The 15,117-nt window shown below is 47.6% G+C and overlaps 1 protein-coding gene across 2 annotated transcripts in view; it reads left to right on the top strand.

Annotated features, from left to right (window-relative positions):
• The window catches only part of ntrk3b (neurotrophic tyrosine kinase, receptor, type 3b), a 162,640-nt gene that overhangs the window by 12,602 nt on the left and 134,921 nt on the right, over positions 1–15,117 (top strand). For both annotated transcript variants that reach the window (XM_071400341.1, XM_071400340.1), the window contains exon 2: positions 12,705–12,779. In XM_071400341.1, the coding sequence (XP_071256442.1) occupies positions 12,705–12,779 (75 nt within the window). The remainder of the gene's footprint in view (positions 1–12,704; positions 12,780–15,117) is intronic.

The raw sequence follows: 15,117 nt of genomic DNA, 5'->3' as shown, positions 1-15,117 counted from the left end.
GGGGAGGAGGGGGAGGAGGGTGGTGGGAGGGGAGGAGGGGGAGGAGGGTGGTGGGAGGGGAGGAGGGGGAGGAGAGGAGGGGGGTGGTGGGAGGGGAGGAGGGGGAGGAGAGGAGAGGGAACACGCATACTAATGAGGCATCTGTATCTTAATAATCAGAAGATGCTTTGAGAACTAGAACGAGGGACGTGACTGACTAGCCTGAAGGCTACGCTAGCAACATAAAGTCAGAGGGACGTGTGTGACGACAGCAACATAAAGTCAGAGGGACGTGTGTGACGACAGCAACATAAAGTCAGAGGGACGTGTGTGAGGACAGCAACATAAAGTCAGAGGGACGTGTGTGAGGACAGCAACATAAAGTCAGAGGGACGTGTGTGAGGACAGCAACATAAAGTCAGAGGGATGTGTGGTGAGGACAGCAACATAAAGTCAGAGGGATGTGTAGTGAGGACAGCAACATAAAGTCAGAGGGATGTGTGTGAGGACAGCAACATAAAGTCAGAGGGATGTGTAGTGAGGACAGCAACATAAAGTCAGAGGGGTGTGTGTGAGGACAGCAACATAAAGTCAGAGGGATGTGTAGTGAGGACAGCAACATAACGTCAGAGGGATGTGTAGTGAGGACAGCAACATAAAGTCAGAGGGATGTGTAGTGAGGACAGCAACATAAAGTCAGAGGGATGTGTAGTGAGGACAGCAACATAAAGTCAGAGGGATGTGTAGTGAGGACAGCAACATAAAGTCAGAGGGATGTGTAGTGAGGACAGCAACATAAAGTCAGAGGGATGTGTAGTGAGGACAGCAACATAAAGTCAGAGGGATGTGTAGTGAGGACAGCAACATAAAGTCAGAGGGATGTGTAGTGAGGACAGCAACATAAAGTCAGAGGGATGTGTAGTGAGGACAGCAACATAACGTCAGAGGGATGTGTAGTGAGGATAGCAACATAAAGTCAGAGGGATGTGTAGTGAGGACAGCAACATAAAGTCAGAGGGATGTGTAGTGAGGACAGCAACATAAAGTCAGAGGGATGTGTAGTGAGGACAGCAACATAAAGTCAGAGGGATGTGTAGTGAAGACAGCCTTTCCGTTCACCTTCACACTCCTGGTCCAGACTACACTGAATCATAGGACCTACTGAAGAGATGAGTCTTCAATAAAGACTTAAAGGTTGAGACCGAGTCTACGTCTCTCACATGGGTAGGCAGACCATTCCATAAAAATGGAGCTCTATAGGAGAAAGCCCTGCCTCCAGCTGTTTGCTTAGAAATTCTAAGGACAGTAAGGAGGCCTGCGTCTTGTGACCGTAGCGTACGTGTAGGCATGTACGGCAGGACCAAATCGGAGAGATGGGTAGGAGCAAGCCCATGTAATGCTTTCTAGGTTAGCAGTAAAACCTTGAAATCAGCCCGAGCCTTAACAGGAAGTCGGTGTACAGTTGTGGCCAAAAGTTTTGAGAATGACACAAATATTAATTTTCACAAAGTCTGCTGCCTCAGTTTGTATGTTGGCAATTTGCATATACTCCAGAATGTTATGAAGAGTGATCAGATGAATTGCAATTAATTGCAATCAATTGCAATTTTTTCCGAAAAACTCAGCCATGAATAAAGAATGGTACCAACACATCCTCCGAGGGCAACTTCTCCCAACCATCCAGGAACAGTTTGGTGACGAACAATGCCTTTTCCAGCATGATGGAGCACCTTGCCATAAGGCAAAAGTGATAACTAAGTGGCTCGGGGAACAAAACATCGATATTTTGTGTCCATGGTCAGGAAACTCCCCAGACTTTAATCCCATTAAAAACTTGTGGTCAATCCTCAAGAGGCGGGTGGACAAACAAAACCCCACAAATTCTGACAAACTCCAAGCATTGATTATGCAAGAATGGGCTGCCATCAGTCAGGATGTGGCCCAGAAGTTAATTGACAGCATGCCAGGGCAGATTGCAGAGGTCTTGAAAAAGAAGGGTCCACACTGCAAATATTGACTCTTTGCATCAACTTCATGTAATTGTCAAATAAAGCCTTTGACACAGTATATATACAGTATATATAACAGTATTCCTCTACCGTATATATACAGTATATATAACAGTATTCCTCTACCGTATATATACAGTATATATAACAGTATTCCTCTACAGTATATATACAGTATATATAACAGTATTCCTCTACAGTATATATAACAATATTCCTCTACCGTATATATAACAGTATTCCTCTACCGTATATATAACAGTATTCCTCTACAGTATATATACAGTATATATAACAGTATTCCTCTACAGTATATATACAGTATATATAACAGTATTCCTCTACCGTATATATAACAGTATTCCTCTACCGTATATATAACAGTATTCCTCTACAGTATATATACAGTATATATAACAGTATTCCTCTACAGTATATATAACAGTATTCCTCTACAGTATATATAACAGTATTCCTCTACAGTATATATACAGTATATTTAACAGTATTCCTCTACAGTATATACACAGTATATATATAACAGTATTCCTCTACAGCAGGGGTGTCAAACTCATTTCGCATCGTGGGCCACATACGGCCTAGGGAGATGTCAAGTGGGCCGGACCATTAAAATTATACCATACTCTGCTATAAATAACCAAAATATCATGTCTTTCCTTTGTATTGGTGTAAAGAAGCACAAGAACATTAGGAAAATATTGAAATTTAATGAACTATCCTTTTACAAAACATTTCATGAAACACCTCATATTTCCTTAGACAAATGTGCAATTTACTTTTATCATTCACAAATATGCATTGCAACTGATCCCACTGATTGTACAAAGGCACAAAACTTTAATTGGTACTGAAAAATATAGTAATGCACTTTAAGATTAAATGAGACTTTTAAAGAAAGGAATTTTTAAACCACTTACACATACGCATATAAAATCTAAATGTAATCCCTGCGTACACCTTACAAACTAAGGAGAGTGATTTTAAATGTGTAATGAAGAAAGTGTTCGCCTGTCCTGTAAATCTGTAAACTTCATACATGAAACATACATACACATACAATACATACTGAAAATTTATGGAGTTGTATGAACAGTAGAATTCCATCACACAACTTTTGTTTTGAAGCTGCTGACTAACATTAAAGTGCACATTTTTTAAATCACCACAGTAAGGATTCATCTTCACAGAGCTGTATTCTTTCAATGCAAACAGTATCTAAGGCAGCATTTTAAAGGTGTTAGTCTAGTCTGGACTTGTATTTTTCTTTGAAAATTCTACACTCCTTATCTACTTTTCTCCGTTTGGATAACGACATTTTGGCTAATGAGGGTGTAGCGGAGAGGTAGAGACCAAGGTATTAACAACGTCGTAACAAGCAGCAGATGGCGCATTGATACCGTCTGCTGTTTTCAGTCTGTCTCAGTGATGCGGCTTGTCTTCTACTCTGATGGAAAGAGTGCGCCCCTTAGCGGATAATCCATGAATTGCAGCGAATTAAAAATATTAATTCCATGTCTTTTATGCATTTTTTCCACTTTCAAATTATCCTGCGGGCCTGATCGAACCTCCTTGGGGGCCGGTTCCGGCCCGCGGGCCGTATGTTTGACACCCCTGCTCTACAGTATATATAACAGTATTCCTCTACAGTATATACACAGTATATATAACAGTATTCCTCTACAGTATTCCTCTACAGTATATACACAGTATATATAACAGTATTCCTCTACAATATTCCTCGACAGTATATATAACAGTATTCCTCTACAGTATATATACAGTATATATAACAGTATTCCTCTACAGTATATACACAGTATTAATATAACCGTATTCCTCTACAGTATATATAACAGTATTCCTCTACAGTATTCCTCTACAGTATATATAACAGTATACCTCTACAGTATATATAACAGTATTCCTCTACAGTATATATATAACAGTATTCCTCTACAGTATATATAACAGTATTCCTCTACAGTATATATAACAGTATTCCTCTACAGTTTATATAGCAGTATTCCTCTACAGTATTCCTCTACAGTATATATAACAGTATTCCTCTACAGTATATATAACAGTATGCCTCTACAGTATATATAACAGTATTCCTCTACAGTATATACACAGTATATGTAACATTAAGTGACGGTGGAACCTCCCAGATGTCTCTAAACGTAGTCACTTGATCTCAGGTCATAATTTTGAGAGTCAACCTCAAGGACGTATTTAGAAATATGATAAATATATATTACCATTCATTTTAATAGCAGGTGATAAAAGTCTCCTACAGCTAATATTAAGATTACTTGACAAAGGTGCTCGGCGTGATTAGCATGAGAAAGGGAAATTACCGTCTGTGATTCAATTTATTTAACATTAAAGTCCCTTTAAGAAGACATTTCAGTCAAATCACCAGCCTCATCAAATCCACTGTGTTGGGGATATGGGTACAGGAACTTTGTGTTTCCATGGTGATTATACAGTATGTTAATTAAATGTTATGTCCTGTGAATTTATAACGAATCACGAAGCGTGTATTGTTCATGCTCTCTACCACGGCAGAGCGCAGACTGGGGGCTACCCCGGCAGAGCGCAGACTGGGGGCTACCCCGGCAGAGCGCAGACTGAGGGCTACCCCGGCAGAGCGCAGACTGGGGGCTACCCCGGCAGAGCGCAGACTGGGGGCTACCCCGGCAGAGCGCAGACTGAGGGCTACCCCTGCAGAGCGCAGACTGAGGGCTACCCCGGCAGAGCGCAGACTGGGGGCTACCCCGGCAGAGCGCAGACTGGGGGCTACCCCGGCAGAGCGCAGACTGGGGGCTACTCCGGCAGAGCGCAGACTGGGGGCTACCCCGTCAGAGCGCAGACTGGGGGCTACCCCGTCAGAGCGCACTCTGGGGGCTACCCCGTCAGAGCGCAGACTGGGGGCTACCCCGGCAGAGCGCAGACTGAGGGCTACCCCTGCAGAGCGCAGACTGAGGGCTACCCCGGCAGAGCGCAGACTGAGGGCTACCCCGGCAGAGCGCAGACTGCTGGCTACCCCGGCAGAGCGCAGACTGCTGGCTACCCCGGCAGAGCGCAGACTGGGGGCTACCCCTGCAGAGCGCAGACTGGGGGCTACCCCTGCAGAGCGCAGACTGAGGGCTACCCCGGCAGAGCGCAGACTGGGGGCTACCCCTGCAGAGCGCAGACTGGGGGCTACCCCTGCAGAGCGCAGACTGGGGGCTACCCCGGCAGAGCGCAGACTGGGGACTACCCCTGCAGAGCGCAGACTGGGGGCTACCCCGTCAGAGCGCAGACTGGGGACTACCCCGTCAGAGCTCCGACTGCGGGTTACCCCGGCAGACCTCACTAGACTATAGTTATCACAACATGATCATGTTTGTCCTGTTTACAGACAAGTTCAGAACACCTAAGGTTGTGTATTTAGTATTTGTAATGCTTGATGCTCATATTCCATATCTTTGGGTGGGTTTTTATTTATTTATTTTATTGGGACAGTGAAGAGGAGACGGGAATGGTAGGAGAGTTTGTGATTCAGAAGGGCATGAGTCAGATGTGAACCATGCTGACTCTAGTAGTCTAGACTGGACATGTGATCCAGATGTGAACCATGCTGACTCTAGTAGTCTAGACTGGACATGTGAGTCAGATGTGAACCATGCTGACTCTAGTAGTCTAGACTGGACATGTGATCCAGATGTGAACCATGCTGACTCTAGTAGTCTTGACTGGACATGTGATCCAGATGTGAACCATGCTGACTCTAGTAGTCTAGACTGGACATGTGAGTCAGATGTGAACCATGCTGACTCTAGTAGTCTAGACTGGACATGTGGTCCAGATGTGAACCATGCTGACTCTAGTAGTCTAGACTGGACATGTGATCCAGATGTGAACCATGCTGACTCTAGTAGTCTAGACTGGACATGTGATCCAGATGTGAACCATGCTGACTCTAGTAGTCTAGACTGGACATGTGATCCAGATGTGAACCATGCTGACTCTAGTAGTCTAGACTGGACATGTGATCCAGATGTGAACCATGCTGACTCTAGTAGTCTAGACTGGACATGTGATCCAGATGTGAACCATGCTGACTCTAGTAGTCTAGACTGGACATGTGAGTCAGATGTGAACCATGCTGACTCTAGTAGTCTAGACTGGACATGTGATCCAGATGTGAACCATGCTGACTCTAGTAGTCTTGACTGGACATGTGATCCAGATGTGAACCATGCTGACTCTAGTAGTCTAGACTGGACATGTGAGTCAGATGTGAACCATGCTGACTCTAGTAGTCTAGACTGGACATGTGGTCCAGATGTGAACCATGCTGACTCTAGTAGTCTAGACTGGACATGTGATCCAGATGTGAACCATGCTGACTCTAGTAGTCTAGACTGGACATGTGATCCAGATGTGAACCATGCTGACTCTAGTAGTCTAGACTGGACATTTGAGTCAGATGTGAACCATGCTGACTCTAGTAGTCTAGACTGGACATGTGGTCCAGATGTGAACCATGCTGACTCTAGTAGTCTAGACTGGACATGTGATCCAGATGTGAACCATGCTGACTCTAGTAGTCTAGACTGGACATTTGAGTCATATGTGAACCATGCTGACTCTAGTAGTCTAGACTGGACATGTGGTCCAGATGTGAACCATGCTGACTCTAGTAGTCTAGACTGGACATGTGAACCATGCTGACTCTAGTAGTCTAGACTGGACATGTGAACCATGCTGACTCTAGTAGTCTAGACTGGACATGTGGTCCAGATGTGAACCATGCTGACTCTAGTAGTTTAGACTGGACATGTGATCCAGATGTGAACCATGCTGACTCTAGTAGTCTAGACTGGACATGTGAACCATGCTGACTCTAGTAGTCTAGACTGGACATGTGAACCATGCTGACTCTAGTAGTCTAGACTGGACATGTGATCCAGATGTGAACCATGCTGACTCTAGTAGTCTAGACTGGACATGTGATCCAGATGTGAACCATGCTGACTCTAGTAGTCTAGACTGGACATGTGATCCAGATGTGAACCATGCTGACTCTAGTAGTCTAGACTGGACATGTGAACCAGATGTGAACCATGCTGACTCTAGTAGTCTAGACTGGACATGTGATCCAGATGTGAACCATGCTGACTCTAGTAGTCTAGACTGGACATGTGAACCATGCTGACTCTAGTAGTCTAGACTGGACATTTGAGTCATATGTGAACCATGCTGACTCTAGTAGTCTAGACTGGACATGTGATCCAGATGTGAACCATGCTGACTCTAGTAGTCTAGACTGGACATGTGATCCAGATGTGAACCATGCTGACTCTAGTAGTCTAGACTGGACATGTGATCCAGATGTGAACCATACTGATTCTAGTAGTCTAGACTGGACATGTGATCCAGATGTGAACCGTGCTGACTCTAGTAGTCTAGACTGGACATGTGATCCAGATGTGAACCATGCTGACTCTAGTAGTCTAGACTGGACATGTGATCCAGATGTGAACCGTGCTGACTCTAGTAGTCTAGACTGGACATGTGATCCAGATGTGAACCATACTGATTCTAGTAGTCTAGACTGGACATGTGAACCATGCTGACTCTAGTAGTCTAGACTGGACATTTGAGTCATATGTGAACCATGCTGACTCTAGTAGTCTAGACTGGACATGTGATCCAGATGTGAACCATGCTGACTCTAGTAGTCTAGACTGGACATGTGATCCAGATGTGAACCATGCTGACTCTAGTAGTCTAGACTGGACATGTGAACCAGATGTGAACCATGCTGACTCTAGTAGTCTAGACTGGACATGTGAACCATGCTGACTCTAGTAGTCTAGACTGGACATGTGAACCATGCTGACTCTAGTAGTCTAGACTGGACATGTGATCCAGATGTGAACCATGCTGACTCTAGTAGTCTAGACTGGACATGTGAGTCAGATGTGAACCATGCTGACTCTAGTAGTCTAGACTGGACATGTGATCCATGCTGACTCTAGTAGTCTAGACTGGACATGTGAGTCAGATGTGAACCATGCTGACTCTAGTAGTCTAGACTGGACATGTGATCCAGATGTGAACCATGCTGACTCTAGTAGTCTAAACTGGACATGTGATCCATGCTGACTCTAGTAGTCTAGACTGGACATGTGATCCAGATGTGAACCATGCTGACTCTAGTAGTCTAGACTGGACATGTGATCCATGCTGACTCTAGTAGTCTAGACTGGACATGTGATCCAGATGTGAACCATGCTGACTCTAGTAGTCTAGACTGGACATGTGATCCATGCTGACTCTAGTAGTCTAGACTGGACATGTGAACCATGCTGACTCTAGTAGTCTAGACTGGACATGTGATCCGAGGTCCACCACACTAACCGTTGGACCACACAGAACACAGGGATACATACTGTACATTATGGTTGTACCTTTCTCTCTCTCTCTCTCTCTCTCTCTCTCTCTCTCTCTCTCTCTCTCTCCCTTCATTCTTCAATTCATTCGCTTTTTTGGCATGACGTAACAATGTACATATTGCCAAAGCTTATTTTGGATATTTACAATATAAAAATAAAATGAGAATAAAAATTGTCAACAGGACAACAGTAACAACAATAACCAAGTGTCAAAATAACCATACATTCAACAATAACAATAAGCATACAGTAGAGTACATGTGCAGGTTGATTGGTCTGTCAGACACTGTCCCTCATCTTATGGCAGGCAGCAATGTAGTGCGCTGCCAACCCACAGCTCTCTGCGTCCTCCCCCAACAGGACGGGTAGCCTACTCTCATCAGAGAGGTCTTTGAAACCTTGAATAAGGGTTTCAAATTTGGGGAAATGACACTCTCTAATGCAGCTTTGTCTCGGGTTCTGCTGTGGTGCAGTGGTTGCACAGCCTTTCCTCTACAGGGAGCCAGGTTTTCCTGTGTCTACCCTTCTCAATGGCAAGGCTGTGCTCAATGAGCCTGTACTTTGTGAAGGTTTTTCTAAGGTTTTGATCAGTAACCTTGGTCAAATAGTTAGCCACGGTGTACTGTCGATGTAGGGCCAGATATCACTGCATTTTGCTTTGTGCTTTTTGAATGTATTTTTTTTCCGACTTTGTTGTAATTTGTTTTGATCTGATTGATTGGATGTTCTGACGTAAATATTGAAGAGTGCAGGGCTCAGATTGCAACCCTGGCGAAGGCCCCGGCCCTGGTTAAAGAATGATGTTATTTGCTTGCCAATTATGATGCTTCACATATTGCCAGTATATTTTGATTTAATTATGTTATATGTTTTACCCCCTACACCACTTTCAATAACTTTGTAGAACAGTTCTGTATGCCAAATAGAATCAAATGCTTTTTGGAAGTCGACAAAGCAAGCGTACATTTTAGTATTATTTTGGTGGACATGTTTATCTATCAGGGTGTGTAGGGTGTAAATATGATCAGTCGTTCGATGTTTTGGTATAAATCCAATTTGGCTTTTACTCAAGACATTGTGCTTATTAAGGAAGTTTAGAACTCTTACATTTATAATACTACAGAAAACATTCCCCAGGTTACTGTTCACACATATGCCTCTGTAAATGTTTGGGTCAAATTTGTCTCCGTTCTTAAAAGATTGGGGTTATGAGTCCTTGATTCCAGATGTCAGGGAAATAACCTACAAGATAAACTAAACTAAACCTAAACTCAGGATAAAATTAAACCGTTTTAATATATTCATCTCTCTCCTCGTCTCTAGTGCATCTATTAGTAACCAACAGAATAACAGCTCTGTAACATAATTTAAATTTAAATGAAAATGGATTAAAAAACTTTTGCTTAAGACACTAATGTGTCTAAAACGAAGGCTGCTCCCCTGTTACTGCTGCTCCATGACGACGGCTGCTGCTCCATGACGACGGCTGCTGCTCCATGACGACGGCTGCTGCTCCATAACGACGGCTGCGGCTCCATAACGACGGCTGCTGCCCTGTTACTGCTGCTCCATAACAACGGCTGCAGCTCCATGACGATGGCTGCTGCTCCATAACGACGGCTGCTGCCCTGTTACTGCTGCTCCATAACGACGGCTGCTGCTCCATAACGACGGCTGCTGCCCTGTTACTGCTGCTCCATAACGACGGCTGCTGCTCCATAACGACGGCTGCAGCCCTGTTACTGCTGCTCCATAACGACGGCTGCTGCTCCATGACGACGACTGCTGCTACATAACGACGGCTGCTGCCCTGTTACTGCTGCTCCATAACGACGGCTGCTGCTCCATAACGACGGCTGCTGCCCTGTTACTGCTGCTCCATGACGACGGCTGCTGCTCCATGACGACGGCTGCTGCTCCATGACGACGGCTGCTGCTCCATGACGACGGCTGCTGCTCCATAACGACGGCTGCGGCTCCATAACGACGGCTGCTGCCCTGTTACTGCTGCTCCATAACGACGGCTGCAGCTCCATGACGATGGCTGCTGCTCCATAACGACGGCTGCTGCTCCATAACGACGGCTGCTGCCCTGTTACTGCTGCTCCATAACGACGGCTGCTGCTCCATAACGACGGCTGCTGCCCTGTTACTGCTGCTCCATAACGACGGCTGCTGCTCCATAACGACGGCTGCAGCCCTGTTACTGCTGCTCCATAACGACGGCTGCTGCTCCATGACGACGACTGCTGCTACATAACGACGGCTGCTGCCCTGTTACTGCTGCTCCATAACGACGGCTGCTGCTCCATAACGACGGCTGCTGCCCTGTTACTGCTGCTCCATAACGACTGCTGCAGCCCTGTTACTGCTGCTCCATAACGACGGCTGCTGCCCTGTTACTGCTGCTCCATAACGACGGCTGCTGCCCTGTTACTGCTGCTCCATAACGACGGCTGCTGTCCTGTTACTGCTGCTCCATAACGACGGCTGCTGCCATGTTACTGCTGCTCCATAATGACGGCTGCAGCCCTGTTACTGCTGCTCCATAACGACGGCTGCTGTCCTGTTACTGCTGCTCCATAACGACGGCTGCTGTCCTGTTACTGCTGCTCCATGACGACGGCTGCTGTCCTGTTACTGCTGCTCCATAACGACGGCTGCTGTCCTGTTACTGCTGCTCCATAACGACGGCTGCTGCCCTGTTACTGCTGCTCCATAACGACGGCTGCTGTCCTGTTACTGCTGCTCCATAACGACGGCTGCTGTCCTGTTACTGCTGCTCCATGACGACGGCTGCTGTCCTGTTACTGCTGCTCCATAACGACGGCTGCTGTCCTGTTACTGCTGCTCCATAACGACATCTGCTGTCCTGTTACTGCTGCTCCATAACGACGGCTGCTGCCCTGTTACTGCTGCTCCATAACGACGGCTGCTGCCCTGTTACTGCTGCTCCATAACGACGGCTGCTGCCCTGTTACTGCTGCTCCATAACGACGGCTGCGGCCCTGTTACTGCTGCTCCATAACGACGGCTGCGGCCCTGTTACTGCTGCTCCATAACGACGGCTGCAGCCCTGTTACTGCTGCTCCATAACGACGGCTGCTGCCCTGTTACTGCTGCTCCATAACGACGGCTGCGGCCCTGTTACTGCTGCTCCATAACGACGGCTGCGGCCCTGTTACTGCTGCTCCATAACGACGGCTGCTGCCCTGTTACTGCTGCTCCATAACGACGGCTGCTGCCCTGTTACTGCTGCTCCATAACGACGGCTGCTGCCCTGTTACTGCTGCTCCATAACGACGGCTGCTGTCCTGTTACTGCTGCTCCATAACGACGGCTGCTGCCCTGTTACTGCTGCTCCATAACGACGGCTGCTGCCCTGTTACTGCTGCTCCATAACGACGGCTGCTGCTCCATAACGACGGCTGCTGCCCTGTTACTGCTGCTCCATAACGACGTTTGCTGCCCTGTTACTGCTGCTCCATAACGACGGCTGCTGCACTGTTACTGCTGCTCCATAACGACGGCTGCTGTCCTGTTACTGCTGCTCCATAACGCTGCCCTGTTACTGCTGCTCCATAACGACGGCTGCAGCCCTGTTACTGCTGCTCCATAACGACGGCTGCTGCCCTGTTACTGCTGCTCCATATCGACCGCTGCAGCCCTGTTACTGCCGCTCCATAACGACGACTGCAGCCCTGTTACTGCTGCTCCATAACGACGGCTGCTGCCCTGTTACTGCTGCTCCATAACGACGGCTGCTGCCCTGTTACTGCTGCTCCATAACGACGGCTGCTGCTCCATAACGACGGCTGCTGCCCTGTTACTGCTGCTCCATAACGACGTTTGCTGCCCTGTTACTGCTGCTCCATAACGACGGCTGCTGCACTGTTACTGCTGCTCCATAACGACGGCTGCTGTCCTGTTACTGCTGCTCCATAACGGCGGCTGCTGCCCTGTTACTGCTGCTCCATAACGACGGCTGCAGCCCTGTTACTGCTGCTCCATAACGACGGCTGCTGCCCTGTTACTGCTGCTCCATATCGACCGCTGCAGCCCTGTTACTGCCGCTCCATAACGACGACTGCAGCCCTGTTACTGCTGCTCCATAACGACGGCTGCTGCCCTGTTACTGCTGCTCCATAACGACGGCTGCAGCCCTGTTACTGCTGCTCCATAACGACGGCTGCTGCCCTGTTACTGCTGCTCCGTAGATGAATGAAAATGATTTGTTCCTCTGTTTCAGACACATAGAGAACTGGACAGGACTGCAGACTCTGAGAGATGTGGACATGGAGCTGTACACTGGACTACAGAGGCTGTAAGTGTTGATACAACAGGAAGCATCCCAAGTGGCACCCTATTTTCTTTATAGTGCACTACTTTAGACCAGAGCCCTATGGCACCCTATTCCCTATATATAGTGCACTACTTTAGACTAGAGCCCTATGGCACCCTATTCCCTATATATAGTGCACTACTTTAGATTAGAGCCCTATGGCACCCTATTCCCTACCTAGTGTACTACTTTAGACCAGAGCCCTATGGCACCCTATTCCCTACCTAGTGCACTACTTTAGACCAGAGCCCTATTCCCTATATATTGAGCACTACTTTTGACATTTGAAGTAGTGACCTATGTTTAGCAATACAGCCATAGGCAGCTGTCTTAAGAAATGCTAAGCTATGGGAATATTTGCTGCAAATGTGGACCTGGACCCAGAGAGATGGCCATGGGAATGTGTCCATTATGGGGACTGGTAGAGAGGGAGCTAGCCATGGGAATGGGTCCATTATGGGGACTGGTAGAGAGGGTGCTAGCCCTGGGAATGTGTCCATTATGGGGACTGGTAGAGAGGGAGCTAGCCATGGGAATGTGTCCATTATGGGGACTGGTAGAGAGGGAGCTAGCCATGGGAATGTGTCCATTATGGGGACTGGTAGAGAGGGAGCTAGCCATGGGAATATGTCCATTATGGGGACTGGTAGAGAGGGAGCTAGCCATGGGAATGTGTCCATTATGGGGACTGGTAGAGAGGAAGCTAGCCATGGGAATGTGTCCATTATGGGGACTGGTAGAGAGTGAGCTAGCCATGGGAATGGGTCCATTATGGGGACTGGTAGAGAGGGAGCTAGCCATGGGAATGTGTCCATTATGGGGACTGGTAGAGAGGGTGCTAGCCATGGGAATGTGTCCATTATGCGGACTGGTAGAGAGGGAGCTAGCCATGGGAATGTGTCCATTATGGGGACTGGTAGAGAGGGAGCTAGCCATGGGAATGTGTCCATTATGGGGACTGGTAGAGAGGGAGCTAGCCATGGGAATGTGTCCATTATGGGGACTGGTAGAGAGGGAGCTAGCCATGGGAATGTGTCCATTATGGGGACTGGTAGAGAGGGAGCTAGCCATGGGAATGTGTCCATTATGGGGACTGGTAGAGAGGGTGCTAGCCATGGGAATGGGTCCATTATGGGGACTGGTAGAGAGGGAGCTAGCCATGGGAATGTGTCCATTATGGGGCCTGGTAATGAGGGAGCTAGCCATGGGAATGTGTCCATTATGGGGACTGGTAGAGAGGGAGCTAGCCATGGGAATGTGTCCATTATGGGGACTGGTAGAGAGGGAGCTAGCCATGGGAATGTGTCCATTATGGGGACTGGTAGAGAGGGAGCTAGCCATGGGAATGTGTCCATTATGGGGACTGGTAGAGAGGGTGCTAGCCATGGGAATGGGTCCATTATGGGGACTGGTAGAGAGGGAGCTAGCCATGGGAATGTGTCCATTATGGGGACTGGTAGAGAGGGTGTTAGCCATGGGAATGTGTCCATTATGGGGACTGGTAGAGAGGGAGCAAGCCATGGGAATGTGTCCATTATGGGGACTGGTAGAGAGGGAGCTAGCCATGGGAATGTGTCCATTATGGGGACTGGTAGAGAGGGAGCTAGCCATGGGAATGTGTCCATTATGGGGACTGGTAGAGAGGGTGCTAGCCATGGGAATGGGTCCATTATGGGGACTGGAAGAGAGGGAGCTAGCCATGGGAATGTGTCCATTATGGGGACTGGTAGAGAGGGTGTTAGCCATGGGAATGTGTCCATTATGGGGACTGGTAGAGAGGGAGCTAGCCATGGGAATGTGTCCATTATGGGGACTGGTAGAGAGGGAGCTAGCCATGGGAATGTGTCCATTATGGGGACTGGTAGAGAGGGAGCTAGCCATGGGAATGTGTCCATTATGCGGACTGGTAGAGAGGGAGCTAGCCATGGGAATGTGTCCATTATGGGGACTGGTAGAGAGGGAGCTAGCCATGGGAATGTGTCCATTATGGGGACTGGTAGAGAGGGAGCTAGCCCTGGGAATGTGTCCATTATGGGGACTGGTAGAGAGGGTGCTAGCCCTGGGAATATGTCCATTATGGGGACTGGTAGAGAGGGAGCTAGCCATGGGAATGTGTCCATTATGGGGACTGGTAGAGAGGAAGCTAGCCATGGGAATGTGTCCATTATGGGGACTGGTAGAGAGGAAGCTAGCCATGGGAATGTGTCCATTATGGGGACTGGTAGAGAGGGAGCTAGCCATGGGAATGTGTCCATTATGGGGACTGGTAGAGAGGGAGCTAGCCATGGTAATGTGTCCATTATGGGGACTGGTAGAGAGG

This window comes from Salvelinus alpinus, chromosome 5 (genome assembly GCF_045679555.1).
Source record: "Salvelinus alpinus chromosome 5, SLU_Salpinus.1, whole genome shotgun sequence".
Classification (NCBI taxonomy): domain Eukaryota; kingdom Metazoa; phylum Chordata; class Actinopteri; order Salmoniformes; family Salmonidae; genus Salvelinus; species Salvelinus alpinus.
The sequence above is the reverse complement of the archived record's forward strand: the minus strand, read 5'-3'. Positions and strand labels throughout refer to the sequence as shown.